Below are 20,367 nucleotides of genomic sequence, written 5' to 3'. Positions count from 1 at the left end.
TCCTTACAGACTAGGATTTTTGTGGAAGATGCTGAAAAGGCAATTTAGTTAAAATATTTTACTTGCGATTTTATTATTTTAGTTAAAATATTTTACTTGCGATTTTACGATTTTTAGTTAAAATATTTTATTTGTGATTTTACGATTTTACGATTCGAGTTTACGATTCGAGTTTATATTATCTATTCCGTGTCGTGTTAAAAAAGTATTTTTGACAACTTTGATTCAAGCCTTGAGCTAAATTCAGCTGTCAATGGCAGTGGAGGCCATTGGGTCTCGAGAACAGGTTAGAAAGGGCAGCAATGCCAATGATAGGAAGCGTGGTACGTACGTGATCTTCAATTATCTCGAAACAAATTAAGGTCGTGATTAAGGGATGATTGTGCTTAATTATAAATTAGCTTTCCAGCAATACCACAATTATTACATATTTTTATGAAATATATTTTCAAATTAATGTAATATGATGCGTATTCACCAAATCATTTTCGATATTGGATACAACGACCGACTTGGGAATGCTGCACTTACAGCTAAAACTCATGTGGATGCAATTTATTTATTTATTTATTAGAAGATATATACATATCATTAATGTAATACGACTCCATCGTTTGCTCACGTAATTGTATCCCTCCAATTATTTATTCATAATTACAAAGTCTATGCGCCGCCATCATTTTTCTGCTTGTAGAGGTTTCTTTTAATTAATTCTTAATTAAGTATTTTATATATATAAAAAAGAATGTCTAAAGACAAAGCAGGATTAATTTGTGATGCATATGATCAGACTGTACACACACAATTAATCCATTTCTATACAAATATTACCACTAAATTTGACCATTTTCATTTGATTTTACTGAAGAAAAAAGGGAAAAAGTGAGAATAAAATAAAAACTAAATTACATGATCTTCCTTTTTTCCTCTCTATTGTGTGAGACTATTGAGTAATGAAACCCTAGTGTTAATCAAACTCCTAAACACTCTTTCACCACTAGTTTCAATATCACCAATACACCCCTCCAACTCTTGCATCCTTTTCAAAACCATCCTCACCTCTTCATCTTCCTTCTTTCCCAATCCCCACAAACTCTCAACTCCAATTTGCTGAAATTCTTGAATTCCTTCATCAATCTTAACCTTCTTCGGCAACCTTAGTCTAATCCAGGATGATTTTCTTGACGCGAAAGACAACGACATTCCATTAAAAAGTGCAAACGAAACCAACACGCTAACTTCGATAACATCTATAATAACACGGACCAACTCAGCATCACCAACAGAGGGGCCTGAACCCAATCCAGGAAACGGGCTTCGTGCGATGCATCGAACTGTGGAAACAAGTTTAGCCATTTCTTTAGCCATTTTCTTGCGAGACTTGAGGTATAAAGCAATCTTTGAGTCATCCTTCTTTCTTATAGCTACCTGTGCAGCAACTTGGTCATCTTTAACAGCCAAAACTAATGTTTGGAAGATTCCATAAACATCAACAAAACGAAGAAAGTCTTCAAGAAGCTTCTCCACCCATTTAGGCTGTCGACGAAGAGATTCTCGTGTTTGAGGTAGCTGAAGGAAATCATCTAAAGAATCTTGAACATCCTTAAGACGACTCAAGCCATCACAAAGCCAAACACAAGTTCGGTTTTCGAGCTTCGATGACCAAGTTTTAAGCTCATTGATCTCGTTTATGAGCTGGGAAATCAAGGGATGTGATCTGCATGGAAGACTAATGGATCTATTGTGGTATGAGATGGTTGGTTTTGATAGAGTACGGCTAGGAATTTTGTTAGGAAATGAAAGAGAGCGCTTGAACACGCCTACCATTTTCAAGCGGTGCTGAATCTTGGTAGTGTTTTTGGAGTTGTAATGTTTTATGTTTTTTTTTTTTTTTTGTGAGAAGAGAAGAAAGAAGAGGGGAGGTATATAAAGGTAGGAAAACGAAGGCGCACGAGGGGATTAAGAATGGAGGGGACTGGATCGGCGAAGAAATCCAGCTGTTAATTATTTAGTTTTAGTTCTAACCAAGTGGGCTAGCTTAGGGTTTGCAAACCGAGGCAAGGAGGCATGGGTTATGGATCACCATTTCATGTTTCAACTGGAGAGGAGACACACATGGTTTTGACATGCTGGCTTTCTTGGATTGTAGCCCAGCTTTCATTTCTTACTCTGCTCCAAGTTTTTCTTTCCCGAATTGGAAGGATTCGTGAGGTTAATCGTTAATTTTACTTGTGAATTCGTCATGCCCTAGGTGAATTGTGATTCTTTCAATTATTTTTCTACTTCCAAATGTCAATCTTGCTCGGATCAATTAATTTATATGTAAGTCAGATTTAAATTTTAAACATTATGAATATATCACTCTAACCAATTCACTTCTTTCTTAACGTTGAATGATTTTTTCTTTGGTTGCTAACTTTGATATATATTAATTTATGGGAAATATTCTAGCGTTCCCTATAACTGAAATTATCTGGAAAAATAAGTGTGCTGTTTCTATGCAAAATTGCGCGTGATTTCATGTGGCACTTCTGTCAAGACCTCTTTGTTAATTGAACGAATCAGATACTTTGAGTAACATATCGAGAGAATATTGATGGATTGTGAAAGAACATATGCATGTATTGGAGGTATCGAAACCATATGAGATGTAATTTAATTTTACCTTTTATTGAACCCAATTTACTTCATAGCCTTGGATTAATCTAATAATCACGAGACTATAAAATTGCAATTAATTGAGGTTTACATATATACAATGCCAGGGTGCATGGCAGACCCTTACAGGCAACAGCAGTAATGGTGCCTGGATCACCATGTGGGGGGTTAAAGAAGAGACTATGGGTTTGGTGTGCAACAATTTGTAAAAACGCGTTGGTTCTGAGTACTGTTCATGCACCTAATATGTAATGTACACTTGCATAAATTCGTCCCAGTCTTCTATTAATTAATTCCTTCGCCTGTCTACCTTGCTAATCATAGCTAGGCGACCTTTTGCTGCCATAAAACATTAAATAATATCAATTAAAAAAGATTATTTTGTTTTTACTGTAATGTATAGTATTTTCAAATTCACATACTTCGATAGATATATATATCGGTAAACTTTTGTGTTTTGTTTGGTTAGTATTACAGGGATAATATAATATAAACGTATTTTATTGAAGAATCAGAAATATAAATATAAAATATATATTTTTATATAAAAAAATTTTAATAATTTTTTTAATTTATATGAATATATAAAATAATCCTATATTTTTTAATATTTTTTTTCAAACTCACGAAGCGACAACTACAAGTATTAAGAATTTACTAACTAGAAAATAAAAACGGGAAATAAAATGCAATTTAGTAGAGAAATCAGTAATTATAATTAGGTACCACATCAAATTTATGCAAGTTTCAAGTTTAAAAAACTTTTAGATATGTTTAAGAGTAAGTGTTAATCTATTTAAATTTCAAGTATAAATTTTTTTATTTTAGGGTTCTAATTTAATAGCTAAAATATAAATGTGTTTTATTTATCAATCTCATGGCAATATTTATGAATAAAAAAAAATTAACAGATAAAATTCTTGGTATGGACTCTTCAATTTTGACTACGATTCGAAGCGACGGCATGTGGGTCGAACTCACGTGGAGCATTAAAAGGCAAATCTTTTTGGAAATTAAAGCAGCAACTTACAATCTTTAGGGACTCGATGAAGAGATACACAGGGTTAGCAATTATTTTACGCCGAACTAGGGACTTGAAAAAGATCACACGGAGCTTAAGAATCTTCGATAACATATTACGTAAAATCTTTAGAGCTCAGATTGATGCACGCTTCAAATCCAGTTATAGTCAATTAGCCATCTTTGAAGGCTTCGAGAAGGTTTTTTTTTTTTTTTACAATAAATTATTCATTCCTCTTTCTCTTCCTTTTTCGTGTGATTCAATTGTACACACAAATTTTATATATTAAAAGTATTGTTAAAAATAGCAATCAACATTACAATAATAAACTTGAATATAAAATTATAGGTGGGAGTTCTTTTTATTTTTCAAATTCTATAATAATTAATTGTTAGATCTGGATTTTAAAATATCCTAAATCTTGTTTTGAATATATAAATTTCCATACAAATTCAAAAGCTCTAACCCTGCTGCTAGTGAGATGTTCGTTTAAGTACATGTTTAGACAAAAGAAGGATGATCATTTCATTTTTATTTTTATTTTATAGACTTGAACTTCTACTTGAGAGGATTGGTTTTTAGTACTTTGTTTTTCTTCCTTCTCGCATGGTTTCTGATTTTGGTCTCAATATTTGATGGAAAATTTAATTTTTGAGGACCACAGAATATGGAATCATTTACTAAAAAAACAAATTAAATCGCATAGAAAAACAGCTGATTTTGAAAAAAAGAAGAAGAAGAAACCTTGGAATGCATGTCCTATCCAATAACGAATATTGATAGCAGTTTTCCAACCCCCAAGAGTTGTGGATTTAAGAACTGGCTTAGTAAATAGCCTCTCCTGCTCCATGTACCTAACAAAACCCTTGCCAGGCACGTACCAAGTAATTATTGGTCTGTACAGCAAGGATTAAGACATGAGATGGCATGCCTGCAAATACCCAGCAGCATTTTGCTATTCTTCGTGGCATGCATAGAACTTGGATACGAGCAACAATGACTAGAGTCCTGAATGCATGCATTGATTCCAGAAACTGTAGTAATCATTGCAATCGGACAATTGAACAGCCACCCAGGGCCATGCAAGTTGAACGCTCACTCATACAAAATTGGGAAACTGCAACTTCAAGTCTAACTTAACTAGAGTCCTCTAAATCTCTAATGCCAACCATCATGTTTTTTTGTTTAACTAAAGCTGGAGCTTAGAATTGAACTTCCAAGGTTCCGAGCTGACCACGTTGTGTTCTGACTCGTCAAGGGTCCCTCCCTCCCTCCCTCTCTCTTATTAAAACCAAAATATTCCATCAATTAATTAACTAAAATTCCACCATTGTTGGACTTACAAGACACTGGTGGAACTCGAGGCAGACATGACAGATAAGCTTGTTGGAACTTGTCCTCGACCATCTCTGCCTCTTACATCATGGGTTATATATGCTAAGAGATAAGACATGATCAAGTATAAGACACGAGATTCTTTTGCGAAACGGTGGTAATATGCGTGAAGCTGGACGGTACAGGAAATTTTGTGCACAAAAGGAGTGTTAAGGAATTCACGTTCCTGCTTTGATTGGAAGGCATCTTACATGAAAACAGTGGTATAATATAGCCATGCATTGATGCTAAGCCATCCCATGTGGAGATGATTGGAAGGCATCTCTTACATGAAAACTTGAAGAGAATGAAAAATAAACAGAGATGAGGTTACACGTTTTAATCATTCATAATTCTCGTCTTGTATTTTGTCATGGCCTCCATGTTTATTATTAAAGTTATTAAATCCAATTCCGATCATATACAGCACCGAGTTAATTTAAAACATTTGTTTTAGTATTTTTATAGTAATATTTATTGGGTTTTAATACTTAAAAAACACTATTTTATTTGTTTCAAAAGTTGTTTTTTCATATGAGTGTTTGTTTTCGTGGTTTATATTGCCTTTTGTATTAAAAATACATCAATTTAAATGTTTTTATGTTTTTCATGATGATTTTAATATTATGATATTTTAAAAAATATATTTTAAAAATATCATATATCACGTATCTAAACAGATGACTGACTCATTCAACCGGACGGAGCAAGCAGACAATTGAAGCGGATCGGGAGAAGAAGAAAAGGGAGGGTACACTGAATCAGCCACCTCAAATGACAACAATGAAGCCAGTGACTGATGGTGTTGGAATGCATGCTAACGAGACGCTGCCAGGGCAGGGGCAGCAGGACAGAGACAAACCACCAGCTAGTGAGACCCAGAGTGCTGATGGGCCGGCGGAGAAGCCAGGTTTTTCAGCCCAAACACCAATCTCCACCTTCAACCGGTGACCGATATCTTGATATCACAGGCAAGCATAGTTGATTTTACACAAAAGAAACTTGAAAAACTAAATTGAACCAAACTTGAAAAAACCATTATAAATAAAAAATATTATTAAATCAAAGTCTACAAAAAACAGTCAAACTAAAACTCATTAATTTAAATTAAATTTATTTAATTTTAATTATAAATATAAAACCGAACTGAATTAAATCGAATTGATTGGCTTAATTTTTATACCCAATCCGGTTGATTTTTTTATCCTTCGAACCAATGCTCATTTAACTTGCTTAATCTTGATTTGCTTTTAACAACACGTAAGCATGTGACTGGGCTCCCTTGCCATCTGCCATTTGCAAATGCGGGCTTGGGCCTTATTGATGGAAACATTCGATTACCCATCTCCACTCAAAATATCACGATAAAGCCCAACTACTTGAATTTATGGGCCCTGCGCTAGCTTTCAGAAGCTCTTTCTAGGCCTCTTCCTTGAACGCTGAGAGTTCTGAACATGGGAAAGATTTATTTCTGTAGTATTTACATAAGGTGAAAATAAATATTTCCATTTATTAAACCTATAATAAATATCTATAAGATTACTAATTTGATTTTTTTAATATATTTTTTAGACTTAGTATTATAATATTTAGATATTCTTAAATGAATTTTAATATAGAAACAAAGTTATATTGGGTCTCGAATAAGGCAAGAAGAATCCGTTAGAATTACAAATTATATTAAATGAGTTAATTTCGTGTATATATATAGGTTGTGATTGAATAAATTATATTTAACTACAGATCCGATGAGGCAAAAAAATCTGTTAGATTTATTTATATTGATTACAACCTTAATTATAGAGGATACCATGCACAACGTTGTTTTTTTTTTTTAATCATTGTACGTTTCTTGTATTAAACTTTTTATTTTTAAGATATTTATTTTGAGTTCTGGAATTAATTGTGTCCAACCTTATTGTTCTGCTGTTTATTTTAGTTGATTTTATTATTAATTCGGTTATTTGGATCCAAATAATTATACTAATCAGACCTTAATAACAGAGAATTTCTATTTTTTTAACGTGTAAATTAAAAAAAAAACAAAATAAAGGCAGAAGAAAGAAAGAAAAAAACTATGGTTGAGGAGGTTCACGGCGGAGACTCAGGTGGTTGTGCAAACTGCAAAGAGAAATTTGAGGACCGTAGTTCAAGATTCTCACAATTGCGAAAAGGGCATGTCACAATGAAGGGGTTAAATTGTGTTTATAAACTGATATATTAAACTTATAATTAAAATGATTTATTTAAATATAATTAATGGGAGCTAGAACTTAGAACTAATTGTGCAAAGCACTGCCACTAGCCAGAGAAATTATTTGGTTTATTAGTGAGAAAATAATCTTGAATATATATATATATATATCTGGTTTTTGTTGTGTTATCATAGGAGGGTTAAACACATTAAAAATTGTTTGGTAATGAAACATTATGCGGTGTTGATTGTAAAATTACTCAAATTTAAATTATTATTAAATATGTAATTTAAATTCAGTAGTTTTTTTAAAAGAAATGAAATATATATTTTTTTTAAATAAATGAATTGTTTCTTTAGAAAACACACAAATACCGCAAGAAAAAATATAAGTCAAAAAAATAATTAAAACATTATATGGTTTTTTTAAGTAAATAGAACAACTAACCAATTTAATTAATATCCATACAATCCGAGATCCAATATACTTAAAACAAAATAATTGAGATTAGTTAATTTTGAGATTTTTAAAATTATTAATTATGTAATTAAACACTAGCTAAAAGCTACGTATAAAATAAAAATAACTGAAGCTAGTTAGTTTTAAAACATTTGAAATTATTTTTATTTTTTAAAATAAAATAAGCATTTCATCATCTTATGAAAGCTAATATATAATTTAAAATGCTTTCACACAAATCACATCCCACTCTCAAAAAGTGAAAGATTTTTAAAATCTTAATTAAAAATCACATTCCACTTTTTGCTCGATCGTCTTTAATGTTCGTGGGCTTGGGCTTGGGCTTGGGAAATATCAACACCCAAATATAATTTCTGGAAGGGAAAGTAAATCTTTTAATTTTCAATCATCTTCTCCGATTAAAAAGCAATTAATGCAATAGATTTTGTCTTTGCTTGACTAATTTTTTTCATTTTCAATCCGTTTAAAAAATCTATAAATACCTACACGATCCAAAAACCCTAGCACGTCTTTCAGCAATCCCTTTTGCCCCATATATACTCCATAGCCAAGTTTAGTCAACTCTTGTAATTCTTGAGAGCGTAATGGCTTCACATCTCAACTCGAACATGGTTAGCCTTTGTTTATACTTGTCACTTCCATCCATTATCAATTTTTTTTCTTCTTTTACAATTTTTAATGACTTGTTAATTCTCTTGCAGTCTTGTGGCTTGAAAGTGGAGACCAAAGACCCTGAATGGCATAGGACATTAACCAAAGTACTGAAAAGAATCAAAGGTAACCAAGTACTTAATTTTATTTCCATCCATTATCTCATCTCTAATTAGTCAATGGATTGGATATTGCAAATTAATTTACTGCCATCTTCTTCAGGGGTTAGTTACGCCATAGATGTTGAACAAGGCATGGCTTACATCAGAGGTAGAGTGGATCCAAACAAGCTGCTTAAAAAGTTATCAAAAGGAGGAAAACATGCAGACATATGCTGGGTCGAGACAGGGAACATGAATCCTTACATGAACAATGGCTACCAGTATCCCCCCCGAGGAGGCTACCATCAGCCAGGGCCAGCATATCACCAAGGCTATCACCCAGGTTATGCCATGCCCAGTTACTATCCGAAGAGACCACCCTCTTACTATGGCTATGGCTCTGCTTATGGCTATGATCCTCGTAGCTATGTTTATCCTACCTGGGCTTAGAGTTTGACTTTATAGATAGATAGATAGATGGATGCACATGGGGACTACTGTTTTTATCTAGTCTCCTTTGTAGCAGGTTGATGCTGCATGTTCATGGACCCAGTTGGTTTTGTTTTTTGTAGTGGCACAAACGAATGGCCCATGGTTTTTTATGTGGTTCCTTCGGCCATTATTTTTTATTCATGCCAGCTTCATATTTCGTAGACGGTTTGGATTTGAACTTAATTTAATTTTGGCTTGATGCAATTTATGAACTATATACTTCGTATCACATCGGGCATGGTTAGTTTGGCATCTGAGAGTTGAATCTTTATATTTATGCAGCGGCGGAGACAGGGCTTGCAGGCCCTGGCCCTGGCCCCTACAAGAGATTTCCCAGGCTTTGCTCCTGGTTGTATGATTTGATTTTTAAAGTTGATTTTGTGGTTTTTTTTTTTCAATGATTTTGTTATTGTTCTCATAGTTTATTTATGTTAATTTACTGAGCAAGGTTGAAACCCTTACGTTGTATTCATCAGCCATTAATTCATGGAACTGTTTCGATCATAGGATTTGTCTTTGACTGAGTTCGAAGTCTTGTTTGTTTTGTTTTTTCCCCTTAAAGTCATGGGTAGCAAACATTTGACTGCTTGGCGTAGATATCAAGTTGCTTTCTGTGTTTTTCATTTTACCACATGTAGAAGTCAACTTAGATCTGTGGAATCATGTGGAGGTTGATAAAAATATGGTATAAAAAATGCACTTGAGGCATTGACCTAGTAATATGGTATAAAAAATGCACTTGAGGTATTGACCTAGTGGTGGAAGAGACTTGTTTCCTTCCTCTGCACCTGGATTCAAACCTCCTCCCTGTACATGCCTGTTATCCCCGCGGCGCTTTATATGCTCACTAGATTTGTAGGATGTTCAGTGGGCCGTAGGATTAGTCGTGGTATACGTAAACTGACCCGGACATCCATATAAATAAAAAAATAAAAAAAATGGTACAAACAAACAGTAAAATAATAATTTAATTAAAAAATTATATGATTTACTTCTTGGAATTGTTTATGTTGTTTGTGATGAATTGCGAAGTCTTGTATGGTTTCCCTCTTATTATACAATATAAAAAAATAAAATTAAAACCAAGTACAGTTATGAGAATATAATATTCTACTCAAATGCAAGCTAAATATCTTTATTTATACTACTTTAAATCTATCTTAAAAATAAAATAAAATTACTAATATTTGGGAACAAGATAGACTGCTGAGCTATAAAAATTTTAAATGACAGTCCTTTTGAGCTGTTTATGAAAAATCTGCTTTTGGCAGTGTAGATGCTGTCACCGAGGAAAAAATTCAGCACCACAAATCTTAGTTTCCCTCGATGATGATTAGCGGGTGGCAGCAGCAGATCAGAAGTTGTCTTGATTTTGCCTATAATATTTAGTTTGGATTTGGTGGGACTGTTCTCACATCAAAGAGTAACACAACATTATGAAACTTTAAGACTACTCCTCTAGTCCTGTAATTATAACTTTTAAGGAACAGTAAGAAATCACTATGAAGTGTATGATCCAATGTACTATTTTTTTTTTTTTTTAAAAATCCCTGCCCAAAAACCCTCTTAATTCCTATACTTTAACAAGAAATTAACCTCCAAAATAAATAATCAAGATTCTGCCCCTCTAATTCTGTCCAAGGCCTAATCTACATATCTCCTCCACTGGAGGACTATCCCACTTGAAAGCCCTTTTCTTCATTTCATTAAAATCATCCAAACATTGCTTCTCCTTTAGACCCATAATCCTCTTCCTTCCGGAGGCAAGTTCCTTCCCAGCAACTCTATCAAAAATCTTTTCCCACCGCCTCTCCCACTCACCATGTGCATCACATAACTTAAGTGTCCCGTTTTCCCAGTTAGTCCAACTCCAACCCTTATGAAGCGATGTCATAACCTTACCTACACAAGTCCCTTCACAAACAGGATTACAAGGCCTGCATTTCGCACCACTTAACGGGCCGGGACTCGACAATGCAGCCACCGGCACCCCGAACCGTTTAGGAGGAAACTCGTATCTACGATCAGTAACAATACAAAAGGGCAATCTTTTAGTAACCAAAGGAACACCTTGTGTAGTAAGCTGGGCTTTAAAAGCAGTTTCTGAGTTGAGTTGACGAAATCCAGCAGCGTCAAGCTGGGGAACCAGCGAAAGACGCGAAAGGGCTACTGTTGAGGTGTTAAGATCACCAATGCCAAGCCGGTCATTAAGGCCACCATAAGTAGATCCTGGTGGAACCAGATAGTGACCCGGGATGAAATTTTCAGGCCCCAATGGAGCATTCCAGTACCCATCAACACGGGTACGGATTATCCAGTCATACTTAAAACCCTTTAGGCTTTGGTATTCCTGGATTATTGTCAGACATCCTTCTACGAGATTAAAATATTGAAGCAGGCCCTGAAACAATTATAAACGACACACACTCATGAATTCAACTTCGTTTTGTCCGTTATTCGAGTACCAAAACGACAAGTACTGTGTTATAAGGATGTTTTACTGTATTATAAGGATGTTTTTTTAAAATATTTTTTATTTTAAAATATATTAAAATAATATTTTTTGTTTTTAAAAATTATTTTTTATATCAATATATAATACATGTTCCCGAATCAATGAAATTAGATGCAGCTGTTCCCTCTCGTCGTCTAAGAACAAAATCATCAAAAATATATTAATTTAAAATAATAAATGAATAAATAAATAAATTTTCAAAAATTTTTAAAATCACTTTCTAACGGAGTGTAAAACACTGCATGGTGATTGAACTTTACTAACACGTTTTCAGTAATAGTTCATATATATATATATATATATATATATATATAGATATGAACTGTTCCTGGAAATTTATATATAGGGTGATGGACGTATTCGAAAATTTGTTTCTTTCCTTGAAATTTCAGCAATTACAACAGTCCAAAGGCTATGGAACTATTTATAAAAACAAAAATAAAAGTCAGAAAATTCTCACAACTTTATCATAAATTTGAAGAGAAAACATAAGAAGAGACCAAAAAAATTTCCATAAATTGTAATTTGTGGAAACAAATTAGATAAATAATGTAATTATACGAAAAAAAAAAAAGAATAAAAAAGAGAGTTAATCCATCATTAACATACAGAAAATGAATTAAAACAAAAACCAACTTCGAGAATGGAATTCAAAGCAAAATATAAAGCAAATCAAGGAAAGGTAAAAGGGGAAGCAGACCTGTATGCCATTAGGAGAGTTAGCAGCAGTGAGGACACGGAGCTGAGGCAAGGTCTCAAGCAGAGGTTTAGGATGGATGATCCGGACAGAGGCAAGCCTAGGAACAGACTTCAAGAGAGAAAATTTGAAGGCTTTGTCGTCAAAATTACTGTGTAAAAACAGGTCTGAATTTGGATACACTTGGAGAATATTCTTGACAATGGAGGGTCCAGTCAGTTCAAACCTCCTGGCCCCACCAACCAAACACACCGCCATTCTAGACCGACCCAACTCATCGTTCAACGAAGTTGACGCACTGCGATTCACGGGCGCCAAACTCGGGGGAGCAATTGAGGAATAAATCGATGTTGTTGTTGTCGTTGTGGTGGTGGCGGCGGGGGAGAGGGTGTTCACGGACGCGGTTTTATTGAGGAAGTGGGAAGCGAAGGGGGCAAAAGAGGAAAAAGGGTTGATGGGTGTCAAAGAGACGGTGAGGAAAAGGAGGAGAGTGAGAGGAGGGATGGTGAAGAGGAGAGGTTTCCAATATAGATCAGAGAACCATCTGGACATGAAAGGAGGTTTGGTCATTTTTTGTGGGGATTAGACTAGCATGTTTTGTGGGTGAAGAAGAAGGGATGGATCCTGGTCTTGGCTGCGCCCATGAAGGGGAAAATTGCTGAAAAACTTGAAGGAAATTTGGGCGTTATGGTCTGGATTTGTAATGGTGGTTTCTGGTTTGGAGCGAGTGGGCTTTATGGTTTGGTAAAAGGCGAGATGCTCACGGTACACGGGGATTTATTTATGGGAGGATGCTTTTGGAGTTCTTGGGTTTTTTATACTTTTTTTTTATTATTATTATTATTTATCATGACAAACTAGACCGTGCCTGTGATTCATTTGCTTATTCATGACATAGTTAATGAAATCAAGTTTATTTATGATTTCATTCTCGAAATATTTATATATTTATAATTTAATCATAATTACAAAACCTGAATTGGCCTATAACGGTTAAATTTTTTTAAAAAATTGTATTATTAATAAAAGTATCAATAATATTCATTTTTTAACGTCTAAACCATAAATTAAGCTTCAAATTAATCAAATATATCGTTCATTTTTCTACTAGCCGACGTTACTTTAGTTTTTTGCAGGAAACAATTAGGCGTTGAATTAAATTTTAAGAAACGAGATCATCAAACTAATCACGATTTAATTAAACTCAACCCTTCTTCGTCATCCCTCACGTCTGGTCTCTTTTTTTTTTTTTTTTTTTTTTGTATCATTATTCGTGGACCTACTTTTAGCACAAATTACTATGTAAAAGTTCGCAACTAATTTTTATTTGACAAAGTCTTCTGTTTCAAGGTAAGAAAATGATTCATTTTTTTTTGGTAAAACTGGAAAGGAAATTTATGAATTCAACTTGTCAAAGTATTTTTTTTAATTAAATCACTTGACTTCAAATTTCAACCACAGGAATTTGATAACGTGTTGTGGAAAACGAATGGTGTGCGTTTGGAAAAAAAGACGAGTAGAAAATGATTGCGTATTTAGGTTTTCCTTGTTGATCCCACATCCAGCTCAGCTTTGTCTTACTTCGATGATATTTCACGTTCAATCAAATCTCATTTTTAATTTTTTTTAGTTTTAAATTATTATTTTTATTTTTAGATTGTTCTAAAATAAAAAATAAATTTTAAAAAATAAAAAAAATTTATTTTAATATATTTTCAAACAAAAAATACTTTAAAAAAAAATTCAATTACATTTATAAAATAAAATATTAAAATAGCTTAGCTTGACTTTTCAATTGAAATAACAAAACCTCAAACTAATCATAGTTACCAGATGGGCAGAAGGTTTATCCTAATTCAAGATTTGGACAGGAGTTTGTTGGATTAATATATAGATTGATAGGTTAGTTTGATGTTTTTATCTAAATAATTTTTTTTATTTAAAAAAAATTTTAAAATAAAATCTAACTGAGCAAGATTTATAATCGATAAGTTATTGAATTAACTAGCCCAACCAAGTCAGGTTTTATAACTATGTGTTAAACATGTATCAAGTTTAGTCATCTAATTGACACACATGAAACAACACAAGAAAAAACAATAAATAAAATAACACAAATTTTTCAAAAGAAAAGATCACATAGAAACCTTAATTTATAATTTTATCATTAAATATTTTTTTTCAAATATTTTATTTTTCTACAAGGTTTATAACTCCTTAAATAAATCCAAAAAACTAACCTAAACAAACTAGGAAAATAAAGGAAAAACAAAAAAAATCACTAACAAACTATAAAAAATAAAACTATCAAGAATAGCCTAAACTAAACAAAAAATATAAAAATATTAACTTTTTCTAAAAATCATCATCATCAGATAGACACCTAAGCTTGTCTCTATGATCTTTATGATCTTCACATTGTGTTTAGGAAAGGAGAAAAGGTGAAGAGAATGGGAAGGAAAACACAAATTTCAAGATTTTTCTCTTGTTTGGAAAGAAAGGAGAGGGAGAGGCAGAGGAGGGAGGACTAAAAATAAAATTTTCTCCGGGGAAAAGAGTGATGAAATTACAATTTCATCCTTTTAAAAACAACTAGCTAGTTTTAGACCAATGATGTTTTCTTAGTAATTTTAACTTCCAAAAAGATTTCCCTCCAGGTTTTTACCATTTAAAACATTGAAAACAGCGAACCTCTTCTCCATTTTTTTTTTCATGTTATTATTAATTTATCCAGAGGAAAGAGAGTGTTTTGTCATTTATCTCATTTTCTATTTTTCTTTCCTCACTTTTCTTGTTTTTCCAAACCAATATTGAAGGCGCAGGTTTCATTTCAAGTATTTCCTTTGTCGAGCCTGTAGCCCGTCAATTGTTGGGCTCACTATCAAAAGAAAAATAAAAAAAAACCTCATCGAGCACATGATTGATTAAATCAATCATGTTGCGAACCAACCTAGCAAGTCATTCAAACTTGATACAAGAGTTTATTAAGTCAACCCATACAGCCGAGTTCAATAACTATATTCCAATTTTAACACCGACAATAATTTTTTGTGGCAAACTACTATTGAATTCATACATTTTAGTACAATAATTATCAATCTCTATAGTTTATTTTTTAATATATGTCTTTTAAAGCTATATATATATATATATTCTTTTGTAACTTAATTATTCTATTAGTTTTCCATGACAATTCAATTGTTTTTTTAAAAACCTGATAGATCCTGTATTTTTTTTCTTTGTAACTTAGTTATTTCATTAGTTTTTCATGACAATTTAATTTGTTTTCTTGTTAAAATATACATCATTTCTACTCAAATTTCAAAATTTCACCTACTAAAGACAACAAAAGAAGCAAACAATCAACTCATTTCAAGGGACCAACCTATGTTTTTTCCAAAAAAGGAGCTCTAACTCATAACATCTAAAGACTAAAAATAACGTCTTACACCCATCCTACCTTCAGGGAAATGATATACTGTCCAGTATTTAGAAACTGCACAAGACCTGAATGGATGCATTTATCATCCGAAGAATGAATAAATTGACGTATACTACTAATTACTCTTACGTGAGACGTTTCAAACAATATGATTGAAATTAAATGAGATAAATATGAAACACCTACAAGAAAATGAGGAGCCTGAAAAATCAGGTCTTCATTGCAAGGGAGGGGGAGGCAAGTCCAGCGAGTCATCAGCTGAAGGTGGAGGTGACGACCCAAAATCCAGATACGGGTAGACACCAGGTGGCCTTTCCTGAGGTTCGATTGATAGCAACTGGCTTGAATCACCCACGACATCAGCCCATCCATAATGGGGTTCAGCCCTTTTGTCAAAACCAAAAAAGTTGCTAGTTAATCCAATTCGTAATAGTTCCAAGAAAGAAATTTACATCTTTAGTACAAGTACTTTTTGATTAGCCAAATTCAGTGACCAAGAAAAGCACTTTCTTACTCATAATAGGTTTCCTCGTCCACAACAATATCCCAGCTTTCACCTGTTGTGCCTTTTCCATATTTGTGAACTTTCCTGGTAGGCATAAAGAAACATCAGACTGGCAGTTCCCAATACAGCACACAGAAAAAACTCATACATACTGAGTTCCATACCCGTTCCCAAGATGTTCCTCTCCCCACGTCCTTGACCAGCCTGGACATGAAACACAATAAGTGACACTAGACTCCAAGAACTAAGCAAATAAAGTCAAACATGAACATTTCAGTGATCGTCCAAGTTACACCAGGCTCCTGTTCTACGAGTGTACATCACTGATGTACTGAGTTGCTTAATGTCCTAGGGAATGGTCAGAAAAAACAAGTTTGAAGCTCTGGTGGAAAGATATTCTTCAATGTAGGAATCACTAACTAATTAGACCTTGTTTCAAAAAATCTAGCAAGTTAAGAGTCTTTCATATATATAACCTGACGATCACAAAGAAGATAGCAACAAATGCTAATGGATATCTAGAGAGAAGGTTGCTTTCCTGGATTGTAAATGTTGACAGGCAACGAACTAACTGTGAAAGTTGGCAGGTATCCACCTTAATGCATGAGTAATGAGAGTATCTTATGAAACTGAGCAATTCTCGTATCAGTGAGGACAAGAGAAGGCACATTAAAAAATTATGCACCCCTATGAAGAATGTACTTGATGTACATTTCTAGTAAACAAAAGCAGTAGTCTAAAGTACAATCAACATAAATAATTACAGGAAGCTAGGATAGAGGAGCATATAACATGATTAAAAACATACCTCCACCACTAGGAGAACCATGCCATGTCTCCCCATGGCGCGAACCTATGCCAGCAAAGAACTTTTCTTCCCACTTGTCTCCCCATTTGGTTCCCAATTCGGTCTCAGCCCATTTATCTGTCCTGAGGAGAGAAAAAATAAAACTTGGTGAAACTATTTTCAAGCTCTTCCAATTATGAAGTTAATTGAGAAACATGAGGAGATATAAAACTTGGTGCAATCTTTTGTTATTCCCAAAGCAGTGTGGTACAAAGAAAGGAAGTTCCATTGAAAACTCTAGATCACTTACGTTTCATATATTTTTCTGAGGTACTTTTATTATATCATCACTCAAAATACTGACTAATACCTAAATGTTTTTTTTAAAAGGAAACAATTAGTTCATATCTTCAGGTTTTGCGCATATTTTATGATAACCCTCCTTCCTACATACACTGCGCCATACTTCAGCATCTAGAATCCTGAAAAAATTCTACTCTAACAGTCAGGGCCTGAATAACAGACAATTTCAACTGTTTATGACTGATCTCAAAAACTATTTTCTTATGATACTAATGGATTATTAATTTTACATGGCCGATGATACTGGGTATTAAAAAGTCCAAAATAATAAGCTGGCTAAAATTAGATTGGGGTCCAAAGAAAAGATAAAATGGAGAATGCAAGAACCATTTTGTGACGGAGCCTCTTCCATCGTAATGCTCCCCCCACTTCTCCCACCATGACTGCTCATTCAATCTTCCATACTTATTTGCCCCTTTCTCAGTCCAACCTTTAGCATCATATTTTTCCCACCTAAGTCCAAAATTAAAGCGCGGTTAATAAATGGATTTGTTGTTCTGCTCAGTTGCATGCTCGACCAAAATAACTCATATTCATCATATTGACTCTGTATCGGAATATTAGCTTACCATTTCTCATACCATCCAGCATTTTCAGTGCCCAACTTCGCTTGTTTCTGTGCACTCCTCTCTATTCTTGCAAGATTACTGCAGTAACAAAATAAGATAGGTGATTTATTAATGAAAAGTTCCACACGTGATTAACTGAAGACACTCATTCTTGGCAAAACTTTCAATCTTATTTGGATAGGAAACAAGATACGAATTAAACCTCCATTCATCTTGATGAAGCATCTCTTGCCATGTTTCCCACCACGTGTCCCCTTCAGCATTTCTTCCAGATTTCTCCACGCCTGAGAAAGATCATCTCGAATGAGGGTGAAAGCCTCCATATGATAAAATTTCCAACCCAACAAAATTGAAACTACTCATCATATCATGTAAATGATAAGACAAGCAATATACCTAGCTCTTTGTATCCGGTCCAGTCGCCTTTCTCCCACCACTGTCAAGGAGATCAATAAATCCAATTAAATGCATCCACCTGGGATGATACTCTACTGGGGTTAATGATCAATCCCAAAATAACAAAGATTTAAAAATAAAACAAAAACATGACAATTGACTAGCAAAATCGAGCTGTACATTTCAAAAAGCAGGAATGCACAACCTATATCACCGTTCCTACACTGGAGAACAAGGAAAGGAGCAGAGCCAAGATGCAAGTTCCTCGTAATTTTTTTTTTTAATTAGCATTGAATCAACAACCTTTCCTGTGGTGCAATTCAACTGACAGGTGGATTGATCATGGGAGGGCCGACAACAGAGTGAGTAATAATGAAATTAATTTTGCAATATTGGCGCTATAATCACATCGGATGGATAGTACGAAAATGGGGCAAAATATCAAAACATATGCTCAAACAAGCAAAAAATAATAAAAAAAATAAAAGATTATACCGTTTCTTCCCATTGAGAAGAAGTATCATGTGATCGACCACCCATCTTCTTCCACCTACATCTATAACCATTTTCGCCAAGATCCTCTCCACTTTTTCGAAACCAACTACTTCCATCCTCATTAGTCCCACTCTCATTCACTTTCTCATTTAACAAGTTGATTCCCATATCTTTCTCATTCGCAATACCAGTATCTACATTAACCCAATCATTGCTCAAAACACACAGTTAACGCAAAATCCAACTCAATCACTGCTAATTACCTCTCTTCGGCGGTGTATCTCGCGACTGTGGGCCGGAATTTCTCGACGTACATCTCGAATAAAACTTCTCTTGTTTCGTACCGAAGCGAGACCTCCAAAGTTTATTTAGAAAAAATGATAATGATTAATAAACGTAAGAAGTATCATAAAGAAAGGGGGTAAATACGGTGTTGTACGTACTGAGGAGAGGGAAATGGCAATGCAGTAATGGCTTGGATACGACTTCTATGAGAGCGTTTCTCCTCGGGTTTCTCAATGCTATTACCCGACCCGGACGCTCTGCGAACCACTGAGTCAGAGCAACAGCAACTACTGACTCGACTCACCCGAACTCCATTACCGTCAAGGAACAGGCTCAGTCTCCGCTTCTTCTTCCTCAACTCAAGTCCGTTATTGTTAGCGTGGAAAGGAGAACTGCTGAGTCGGCTGCGCTTGAAATCAGGGTGAGTCGTAAAACCACTGGAACTCACAGCCATTAATTACGAAAATGTCATCCAAGAGACTGCGAGAGTGGTTTATGAAGTGGAAGGAGAGAGAGAAGGAGAGAGTGGAAGCTTGGAATTTTGGTAAATTAAATTAAAAAATGGAGGGGCAAAGGAGAGAATATCGCGGAATTTAAAAAGAGGAGGCGAGACATTTGATTGACTACGGAGACTGAGTGCCTGTTACTGACTGTATTATTTAGTTGTTAAGAGTGTATTTGATTTTAAAAAATATTAAATTAATATTTATTAAATATATTTTAATAATTTTAATATGTTAATTTATATTTTATTTCAAATTAAACCGGAGTAAAAGTTGGTCATTTCAACTTAAAATTTAGTTAAAATTTAATTTGATTTTTTTTTTAAATCTAGAAACTATAGAATTGTATATTAAACTAGATCATCCATAATTAACCTAACCTGTTAAATCGATAACTTAAACCTTGAATTAGTTCATTAGCCACACAAGTTTGATAACTTTGGGTACGGGTGGAGAAGAGAGATTAGATCGGCATGATGCCAACCCTGGGATGAATCATACACGCGAGAAGACAGTTCCACCTTTAGTGCTCTGCGATCCCTTCCTCCTTTCTCCTTTTTACACGTGGCTCTTGTTTAGCAGTCACTATAACAATACAAGGCTGAAACCGAATAAATTAGGTAATTAGCACGATAAAATTAAAAAATTTATGAATAGATATAGATTTGGTAAAATATTATAGTTTTATTATACCAAGCTTCAAAAACACAGGATTTATTAAATCGTTAAATTGTGTTGTTTCGGGGTTAACCACTCGATTGATTCTGAAAATAATAATAAAAATTTCAAAACTATCAAAATCGGGAGATCTTGAAGAGATTTTTGACAATTAAAGATT

At 34.0% G+C, this 20,367-nt stretch overlaps 4 protein-coding genes across 5 annotated transcripts; 1 reads left to right on the top strand and 3 right to left on the bottom strand.

Moving 5' to 3' along the window:
• Positions 1 to 827: 827 nt before the first annotated feature.
• On the bottom strand, positions 828 to 2,002 carry LOC7496872 (uncharacterized). Its single transcript, XM_002300619.4, has one exon. The coding sequence runs from the start codon at positions 1,825 to 1,827 to the stop codon at positions 931 to 933; it is 897 nt and encodes a 298-aa protein (XP_002300655.3). The 5' UTR covers positions 1,828 to 2,002; the 3' UTR covers positions 828 to 930.
• A 6,243-nt stretch (positions 2,003 to 8,245) lies between these two features.
• LOC7496871 (heavy metal-associated isoprenylated plant protein 32) lies at positions 8,246 to 9,168 on the top strand. Its single transcript, XM_002301890.3, has 3 exons — positions 8,246 to 8,339; positions 8,430 to 8,505; positions 8,602 to 9,168. Exons 1-3 carry the CDS (start codon positions 8,313 to 8,315, stop codon positions 8,928 to 8,930), a joined length of 432 nt encoding a protein of 143 aa, XP_002301926.1. The 5' UTR covers positions 8,246 to 8,312; the 3' UTR covers positions 8,931 to 9,168.
• Positions 9,169 to 10,080: 912 nt separating this feature from the next.
• LOC18096075 (uncharacterized) lies at positions 10,081 to 13,012 on the bottom strand. Its single transcript, XM_006386084.3, has 2 exons — positions 12,188 to 13,012; positions 10,081 to 11,373 (listed from the first exon to the last, which is right to left on the bottom strand). Exons 1-2 carry the CDS (start codon positions 12,752 to 12,754, stop codon positions 10,600 to 10,602), a joined length of 1,341 nt encoding a protein of 446 aa, XP_006386146.1. The 5' UTR covers positions 12,755 to 13,012; the 3' UTR covers positions 10,081 to 10,599.
• Positions 13,013 to 15,535: 2,523 nt separating this feature from the next.
• On the bottom strand, positions 15,536 to 19,662 carry LOC7496870 (uncharacterized). Of its 2 annotated transcripts, XM_002300618.4 has the most exons (11): positions 19,185 to 19,659; positions 19,005 to 19,096; positions 18,742 to 18,935; positions 18,247 to 18,286; positions 18,053 to 18,134; positions 17,851 to 17,928; positions 17,609 to 17,734; positions 16,940 to 17,061; positions 16,296 to 16,335; positions 16,141 to 16,215; positions 15,536 to 16,012 (listed from the first exon to the last, which is right to left on the bottom strand). In XM_002300618.4, the coding sequence occupies exons 1-11, from the start codon at positions 19,478 to 19,480 to the stop codon at positions 15,844 to 15,846; spliced, it is 1,314 nt and encodes a 437-aa protein (XP_002300654.2). In that variant the 5' UTR covers positions 19,481 to 19,659; the 3' UTR covers positions 15,536 to 15,843. The 2 variants fall into 2 exon arrangements, with proteins under 2 accessions (XP_002300654.2, XP_024450730.1); XM_024594962.2 differs by lacking the exon at positions 17,609 to 17,734 and having other exon boundaries at positions 19,185 to 19,662.
• Positions 19,663 to 20,367: the final 705 nt, after the last annotated feature.

The sequence above is a fragment of the Populus trichocarpa genome, chromosome 2 (genome assembly GCF_000002775.5).
Source record: "Populus trichocarpa isolate Nisqually-1 chromosome 2, P.trichocarpa_v4.1, whole genome shotgun sequence".
Classification (NCBI taxonomy): domain Eukaryota; kingdom Viridiplantae; phylum Streptophyta; class Magnoliopsida; order Malpighiales; family Salicaceae; genus Populus; species Populus trichocarpa.
Note: the sequence above shows the minus strand (reverse complement) of the source record. Positions and strands in the feature narration are given on the sequence as shown.